This window comes from Ailuropoda melanoleuca, chromosome 14, assembly GCF_002007445.2.
Source record: "Ailuropoda melanoleuca isolate Jingjing chromosome 14, ASM200744v2, whole genome shotgun sequence".
In the NCBI taxonomy this organism is placed as follows: Eukaryota; Metazoa; Chordata; class Mammalia; order Carnivora; family Ursidae; genus Ailuropoda; species Ailuropoda melanoleuca.
In genome coordinates, this window is record NC_048231.1 from 12,257,345 (window position 1) to 12,266,462 (window position 9,118).

Here is a 9,118-nt window from a genome sequence, read left to right on the forward strand (position 1 = left end):
AAACTTCAGAAATACAAAACTGCTTCAGAATAGAATTCAAACAAATTTTTCTGACTTTAATTTCCATGTTAGCAAAGGACATTTCATGTTAAATGTAGTAAGATATTTCTAATTCTAGCTTGAAATGAGCATAAATCTGTGGGTCATTTGATGAGCAGTCAAGGTATTGAAACGTTTCTGGTTTACTATAACCACTCAAAGAATCAAAATCCAGTAAGTAGGGGCGCCTGGGTGGCACAGCGGTTAAGCGTCTGCCTTCGGCTCAGTGCGTGATCCTGGCGTTATGGGATCTAGCCCCACATCAGGCTCCTCCACTGGGAGCCTGCTTCTTCCTCTCCCACTCCCCCTGCTTGTGTTCCCTCTCTCGCTGGCTTTCTCTATCTCTGTCGAATAAATAAATAAAATCTTTAAAAAAAAAAAACCCAGTAAGTAAAATAAGACCTGCAGTTTCAACATTGTAAAAAATCAATGAAAATGTAACTTTGTTATCCAAAAGAGTATCCCCTATAACTGACACAGTGACTTAAGTACCTCATTTCCTTTTCCCATATGTAAAAATCAGACTTACAGATCAATGGGGGGAAAGTCTTCATTCTAAAAGACTTTGTTATGGGGCGCCTGGCTGGCTCAATCAGGAGGGCATAGGACTCTTGATGTCAGGGTTGTGAGTTCGAGCCCCACGTTGGGTACAGAGATTACTTAAAAAATAAAATCTTTTGAAGTAAAATAAAAGACTGTTATAATATCTTATACAGTGGTAGAATTAGTTTCATTTCCTTGGTATTGTGGTGTCAACCCAAAATATCAGGAAATTGGGGAAGAAAAAGCTTATTATAGCCAATTATTATGTATAAGAACTATCTGGAAAGGGGCGCCTGGGTGGCACAGCGGTTGAGTGTCTGCCTTCGGCCCAGGGCATGATCCCGGCGTTATGGGATCGAGCCCCACATCAGGCTCCTCTCCTGGAAGCCTGTTTCTTCCTCTCCCACTCCCCCTGCTTGTGTTCCCTCTCTCGCTGGCTGTCTCTCTCTCTCTGTCAAATAAATAAATAAAATCTTTAAAAAAAAAAACTATCTGGAAGAATAGGATCAGTGAAAAATTATTTCTTTGTCAGTGGGAATAAAAGAAATACGTTTTTTTAAATTTTAAGTAATTGTTGGATAATTCTGTTTTGTTCCACAGAGTGAGCGTTTACAGTCTGACCTGGTAGTATGCATTGTTATTGGTGTGCTATATTTTGCTATTCATGTAAGCACAGTGTTCACAGTATTGCAGGTAAAGAATCATTTTGATCTTTTGATTGGGGGAAAATAACTTTTTGGACTCATTTTTTATTTGATTGTAGTATTTATCCATAATGCTGAAATATATTACTTTTCGTTTGTTCAGTTTTCACAAATATTTATTTTTTCATGGTTTCTCTGGGTCATGAATCTGATCGTAGCTTAGCTAGATGATCCAAGTTTGGGTTGTGTTATGATGCTAAAGTCATACGGGGCTGCTGTCAGCCGAAGCTTTTAGCAGACCTTAGTTCTTTGCTGACCGTTGGCCAGGGATCTGAGTTCCTCTCCGTATGGCCATCGCTATAGGCTGCTTGAGTATCCACACAAAATGGCAGCTGGTTTTCCCCAGAGCCAGTGGTCCTAGAGAGAGAAAGCCCAAGACAGAAGCTGCAGTCTTTTTAATTGATGTCAGATGTGACATACCACCACTTCTGTACCTATTGACCATATAGGGCAACCCGCGTACAAGTTTCAGAAAAACCACATAAGAAAGCGGTGTTAACTGTTGACAGATGTTTGGTTCTTAGGTTCAAAAATTGACTTTTTGTCATTTTCTATTAATAAGTAGAAAGTTGAACTGACAAAAGTTTTATGGATCTCAAGATCACTTTTAATTTTTTTAATTATCTTAATTTTTTTCTTCTTTTAGCCTGCTCTCAAGTATGTGTTGTATGCATTGGTTGGCTTCGTGGGTTTTGTAACCCATTATGTGCTGCCTCAACTCAGAAAACAGCTGCCATGTCACTTCTTCGCCCACCCTCTGCTGAAGACAGTGGAGTACAATCAGTATGAAGTTCGGAGTAAGTATTTCATTAACACTGCTCTTTTTAATGTTGCGGATTTTTTTCTTTTCTTTTCTTTTTTTTTTTAAGCAGATGATGATGGTTAAATAAGTATCTTCAAGTAACACTTTGGCTTGTGTTTGTTATACTTAGATTTGAAGTTGTAGTGACTCAAACTTTTTGCAGGATGCTTTAATTTCAGTTGAAGTATAAATGTCAGTGCCACAATGCTAACTTCCACAGAATAAAATTTACTTCCTTTCTTTACTGTTCTTCACAGACCTCCCATTGACGAATCCTGTGCATGTCTGTGGCTTCTTTTTCCAGTCCTTACCCTTTCCCTAGATTTTTTTTTCTATATACAGGCAATCCAGTCCTCCTTAAGACTTCTCTTTGAAATATTTTTAGCTCAAAGCATAGGGGGGAATAGAGAGAACTCTGTTCCTGTTTCCACCGGTGACACTATGTCCTACTAGAGAAGGATATAAGAGCAGATCAATGAAAAGAGGTTTAAAACACTTGTAATTGTTCTTTCTTATTCAGATTTGGGATAAAGCATAAAATGACTCAAAAAGAGGTAGAAGTCCAGTCCATTTTAAACCCTGACTTGTCTTTCCTGTCATAAATAGTTGGTCTTTGTTCATTGGCCCCATGACCTGTGATATACCATATTTCCTCATTTTAGAGAAATAATAAAAATTCATAACTATGTCACCATTTATTATATATCTGTGATTAAATAAGCCAATGGTTTTTTTCCTCAGACTTTTTCTTCAGTTAGTGAATTATGATAGAGAGTACATTCCTCAGTTGTTTGGAGATAAATTAACTTTTTTAAAGAACTATGAAGCTTTTAAAAACTTTCTATATCAAGCTTGACTGTGCATTCTCAAAGCAAATTTCCTGGGCCTTTTAGGAAAATTGCTTAGAGCATCCTTTGAAAGGAATCTTCTTTTCTGAGCAGTAGCCTCAACAGTAGGCTGGAAATGCTCGTACACTATGTCATATATGGATGTGCTGTCATCAGGCTTAGTTGTTTCATCTCTAGTGCACAGGCCGAGTAGATTCAGCATCATTCTGAAGGGCGTGAGGATTTTGGGAATAGTAAATGAGCACCGGCTTCCACTGAAAGCCTGACCCTTGAAGCCGGGTATTCATGTCTCCCTAGCTATGAAACTCCCAGATGTCATCTTCTTCCAACAGAAGGCTGTTTACACTGAACACCTCTTGTTCAGTGCACCTTCAGGAATGATCTCAGCTGGATCTTCTGCATAACGTGCTGCAGCTTCTCCGTCAGCACGTGGGGCTTCACCCTGAGCTTTGATGTTATGGAGATGGCTTCTTTCCTTAAACCTCATGACCCAGCCTCTGCCAGCTTCAGGCTTTTATTCCGTAGCTTCCTCACCTGTCTCAGGCTTTATAAAATTGAAGAGCGTTAGGGCCTTGTTCAGATTAGGCTTTGGCTTAAGGGAATGTGGCTGGTTTGATCTTCAATGCAGACCACAAAAACTTTCTCCATATCAGCAATAAGACTGTTTCACTGTCTTATCATTCGTGTCTTCAGTGGAGCAGCACTTTTAATTTCCTTTAAGAACTTTTCCTTTGCGGTACCAACTTGGCCAATGTTTGGCACAGGAGGCCTAGGTTTTGGCCTATCTTGGCTTTTATTTTTTATTTTATTTTATCTTATTTTTTTATTTTTTAAAGATTTTATTTATTTCGGAGAGAGAGAGCACAAGTCGGGGGGGGGCAGAGGCAGAAGGAAGGGGAGGAGCAGACTCCCTGCTGAGCAGGGACCCTGACACCAGGGCTCAGTCCCAGGACCCCGGGATCATCACCTGAGCCTAAGGCAGACACTTAACAACTGAGCCACCCTGGCCCTCCTCTCTTGGCTTTTAACGTGCCTTCCTCATTAGGCTTAATCATTTCCAGCTTTTGATTTAAAATGAGAGATGTGCAGTTCTTCCTTTCACTTGAACACTTTATAAGTGGTCATTGTAGAGTTATTAATTAGCCTAATTTCAGTCTCAGGGAATAGGGAAGCCTGAAAGGGGGGAGAGGTGTGGGGGAACACCCAGTCAGCAAAGCAGTCAGAACATGTGCATTATTGGTTAAGTTTGCCTTCTTACATGGGTGCAGTTCATGTTATCCCAAAGCAGATACAGCAGTACATCAAAGATCACGATCATAGATCACCATAACAAATATAATTATAATGAAAAAGTTTCAAATATTGCAAGGATTACCAAAATGTGACACACATGAAGTGAGCAAATGCTGTTGGAAAATATGCTGATAGACTTATTCAACACAAGGTATCCATAAAACTTCAATTTGTAAAAAGTGCAGTATCTGGAAAGTGGAATAAAGCACAGTAAAATGAGGTATGCCTGCATTTTATATATTAGATGATGTGATCTTCTATTTCCTTGTTAGATGCAGCCACTATGATGTGGTTTGAGAAACTTCATGTGTGGCTTCTGTTTGTGGAGAAGAATATCATCTACCCATTGATTGTTCTCAATGAACTTAGTAGCAGCGCAGAGACAATTGCTAGTCCAAAAAAACTGGATACAGAGTAAGTACAATACTCCTGTCATTTGTGTTTAACTGCTAGGGGCTGTCATAAGCAATGTCTTAAGAAATTGATCAAGTAGCAAATAATTGAGTGTCTCTTTGGTGCAAAGCACTGTGAGATAAAAAAAAAATTCAGGTGAAACTGTGTCTTTAACTTCCCTTGCCTGAATATGTGTTTCTGCTCTTGTATATCACTACTCCAGACGCCTTATCCTCAACTAATATTTTATGACGGGACATTTATTAAATAAAGTTAATTTTTAATATTAGATGGTAAGTTTGAGAGATGTGTTTTTGCATACTGTGTAAATCAGGCAAATAGGTGGTCACTTGCTGCCTCTGCAGTCATCCTATAAACCTATCCACTACACTAGGTACATGTTGTTGGGTAAGCCTTAATACATGTTTTGTTTTGTTTTAAAGATTTTATTTATTTATTTGACAGAGACCAGAAGCAGGGGGAGCAGCAATGGGAGGGGGAGAAGCAGACTCCCCGCTTAGCAGGGAACCCAATGCTGGGCTCAATCCATGACCTGAGCCAAAGGCAGTTGCTTAATGACTGAGCCGTACAGGCGCCCCTTAATACATGTTTTTTATGTGCTAAATGCTATTAATATTAAAGCAATAAAAATAACCAGAAACTGGAGAACCATATTTTAGAATTGCAATGCTGGTACTTATTTTTTAAAACATGCTTATTTATATAAAGGAAAGCAATCACATTACATTTGTTAAAAGGAAGTACTGTAAGTTTATTTTAGGATGCAATTTGCATAGCTGTGTAAATCATTTTCAGTTTACATTTGATGTATATATTTTGTAGCATAGTTAATGAAATGGTGATTTTTCTGAAGTTCTCAGTCATTGACTGATGAGTTTTGCTTTCTTTATACTATAGATTAGGTGCTTTAATGATCACCATTGCTGGTCTGAAGTTGCTACGATCCTCTTTTAGCAGCCCTACATATCAGTATGTCACAGTCATCTTTACTGTGCTCTTTTTCAAAATTGACTATGAAGCTTTTTCAGAGACCATGCTGTTGGATCTCTTCTTCACGTCCATACTCTTCAACAAGGTAATTTATCACTGGAAGGAATATCCCTATCTGTAAGAAGTATCGCCCTACGTAATACGCTGTTTAGTGAGGATTCTGCTTGCATTTCATTTGCCTCCTATGTTTAAAGTGATATCTTTCTTCAGTCAACCAGTTATTTAGGAGCACTTTGGAATCCCTAAACAATGCTAGTCACTATGATCCGTAAAAAACATGTTTCTTGCTATTGGTAGGAAGATAAAATTAAGTTATATAGAAAAAATAGAAAACCACATCCCAAAGTGGGTGTGGTTTTGAATACTAGAAATAGACATGGTAATAATGGAACTGGGCTGTGGGCTGCTGGATAGATGGAGGGAGGAAATAACCTGATAGCTGAATGAAGATGGTAGATACTGAGGCCAGTGAGGCCGTGTGGAAGGAAATCAGAAGTTAGTTTGATGTTGACATTTGCAGAATACTCTGAAAATCACAAAATGCTTCTAAGATTTATTACCCACCCCTAAGAGAGGTAGTACTTTTAGTCCTTTTACAAATGAAATGGCAAAACCTGGGTCTTCTGCCTCCCTTTCTAAGACTCTCTTTGCCATACTACCTTTCTAAATGAAATAGGTTGTGAGTCAGATTTTTTATAAGTTAAATTGAGCTTAGATTTCATGTTAACACTGACCACATACAAAGGACTTTGACATTTATTATCCCATTTGATAGGTAACAGAGAGCTGAAGCATATGACAGCTACAAAACACAATGAAAGCCCAATTTTAGGCAAGTTAGCCTGGTCAGCCACATTTGGGATGAATTGGGGAAGAGAGAACATAAAGGTACGGAGAACAGTTTAAGAGACTGTGACAGTAATTTAGATGTGATGGAGGTCTAACCTAGGATGGGAGCAGTACAAATGGAAAACCATTAATCTGAACAAGGTTTTAGCGATAGTCAATTTCAAAATATTGTGCTAAATATTGTACTAAGTAGCTTCTAAAATACTGCAGTATTATATTTGTTCAATCACTAATTTGTGTGCATTTTTATCATTTATTTCCTCTTCTAGTGAGAATGGTTAACCAAAGGAGGAAGCCAGAAAGTTAATCAAAGAATTGTTTGTCTAAAGAAGCATATGGTTTCTCACAAATTTAAATATTTAGGTTGGAAATTGGATGGCATCTTATTATACTGATTGGGAAAAAAGTGAAAGTTTCAATAAAATAGAAACAATCTCTGAAATAGACTTAATTTGCATTAGTTTGGATTTTCTTAATACTTTCATTTGTTAAGCAAGTTGTCCTTCAGAGCCTGCAATGCTCCAGAACTATTCTAAATGTTTAGGCTACATCAGTGAGCAAATAGGGAAAGCTCTGCCCTTAAGGACTCTGCGTTCTGTAAAGTTAGCTGATAGAACTTAACAATGATAGTAAGCAAGGAATTTTCAAGGGATCTCTAGATATATTTTTTAAGATATCATTGTAAGATGCACTATCAATTAAATAATTTTACAGGAAAAAATTACTATGAATTTATACAAAAGTGCTTTTATCCACTAACCACTTATCTATGTAATTGCATATCATTTTTTCTTCAACATTACAGTGAAAATTTGAGTTCAGTCTGGTTCACGTTTAGAATCTTTTAGGCAGTTGCAGTGGCATCTTGATAATGTAAGTGCTGCTTTTGCTCCTGTCATCCTGCTCACATCCTGATCGAGGGTTATCGGCATCATTTTCAATCAATGCAAAGAATGCAGGAGTTCATTTGCATTTTGTAATTGGTTGAGGTTGTAATTTCTTTTTTAAATTGGAAGTTAAACAGGTTCATTTGCAATTAGTTGAACAATTTAAATATGAGGTGTTTAGTGCCTGAATCACAGCACCGAATTAGTCTGAACATCTTGCCCCTAAGATCCTGTGTCTGTTTTGTGAGTTGGGCCTTGCATTGCCTGACCTACAGAGGCAATTTTGGGCAAACACAGTCATTCTGTTTCAGTCTTGAAGACATGTTCAACAACAAAACACATCCTAATTTACATAAAATTAAAATGTGTGTTGTGTTTCCATTGACAATCACAATTGAGATTAAGAACAGATGCCTAATACGCACTACTGAATCCTTAGGCAGACAGGCAGTGACAACTGTATTACAACTTTATTTCCTGCCTTGCTGCTTCCAGATTTCTTTTGACATTTCATTTAAAACATATTCAGTTTTCAAAGCACTGAATTTGAGGGAAATGTGTCTTGGAATAAAAATATGTATGAATTACTTAAGCTTTATAAACATCTAGATTTCCTACCTTTCTGTGTTTTGCTTGTAGTAGTAGTAGTCATATAACCAATAGAGGGCATAGAGTTTTTTAAACAGAGGAAGCACAAGTCCATAAATCAGCTAGCTGTCTTTACTTAAATATATATTCAGTCTTTTGGCAGTTATGACATGTCTTTTCCTTTTATGCAAATGGCAGATAATTTCAATGCCATTTTCCTATTAGAAAAAAAAATACATTTTAGAGGTCTTTCATTTTCTAATCCAAGTATCTGATGATAAGTTTTTTGCTGATTGTTTTTCTTTTCCTCCTACAGCTTTGGGAACTCCTTTATAAATTGCAGTTTGTATACACTTACATTGCCCCATGGCAAATTGCATGGGGTTCTGCTTTCCATGCTTTTGCTCAGCCCTTTGCAGTGCCCCGTATCCTTCTGCTAAAAGTTGTGTAAGAAAGGGCAGTCACATCCTCAATGTGAATGTTGGTTTGTAGGTGTAATCTCTTATAGGCATAGAATATAGGTTACTAAGTGATAAATTATCAGATATTCCCATTCTTTTGAGTCCACATCTGTACCGATTTTGTTAACTTGTATTAACATCTGTGACCCACAGATATCTGAACATGAGGATGTTATCAAGGTTTTATAATTAAGTAATGCTGATTGAAAATTTTATGTTTACATATGTAAGTATTTAAGTCTAGGAATTTTTAAATAAATACAAAATGTTTAGAAATATTTTTAAGTGAATGAAGGTACATTTTTCATAATCATGATTGTAATTGAACTATGTTTAAAATTTTCTATTCTCATCATTTCTTAAAAGTACTGTCTAAATAAAAGTAAAGGTTAGTGACCACATGGATGTTGAAATGCAGACTTTCTGTATCTGTAAATTTTAGTTTGATCTTTTGGAAAATTAAACCCAAGCATATTTATTCAAGAGTTAATGTATGGACTTACACCAAATACATATTAGCAAATATTTATTTGACTCCCTTCAAAGCATGTTGCCAGGGTGTACTTTTCCTGGCTGTGTCTTTTTGCTTGTACCCCCTTATATTGTCTAGTGACACCCCCTTTTGTATTCCTCTGATGAGCCTCATTGTTCTCATTGCTGTAATCGCAGTATGTTTGTGAGATGTATTTGTGTGTGTGTG

At 37.1% G+C, this 9,118-nt stretch overlaps 1 protein-coding gene across 9 annotated transcripts in view; it reads left to right on the forward strand.

Annotated features, from left to right (window-relative positions):
* The window catches only part of PCNX1 (pecanex 1), a 184,014-nt gene that overhangs the window by 138,670 nt on the left and 36,226 nt on the right, over positions 1-9,118 (forward strand). For all 9 annotated transcript variants that reach the window (XM_034642516.1, XM_019807512.2, XM_002926749.4 and 6 more), the window contains 5 exons: positions 1,183-1,275; positions 1,933-2,083; positions 4,502-4,643; positions 5,541-5,718; positions 8,274-8,382. In XM_034642516.1, the coding sequence (XP_034498407.1) occupies positions 1,183-1,275; positions 1,933-2,083; positions 4,502-4,643; positions 5,541-5,718; positions 8,274-8,382 (673 nt within the window). The remainder of the gene's footprint in view (positions 1-1,182; positions 1,276-1,932; positions 2,084-4,501; positions 4,644-5,540; positions 5,719-8,273; positions 8,383-9,118) is intronic.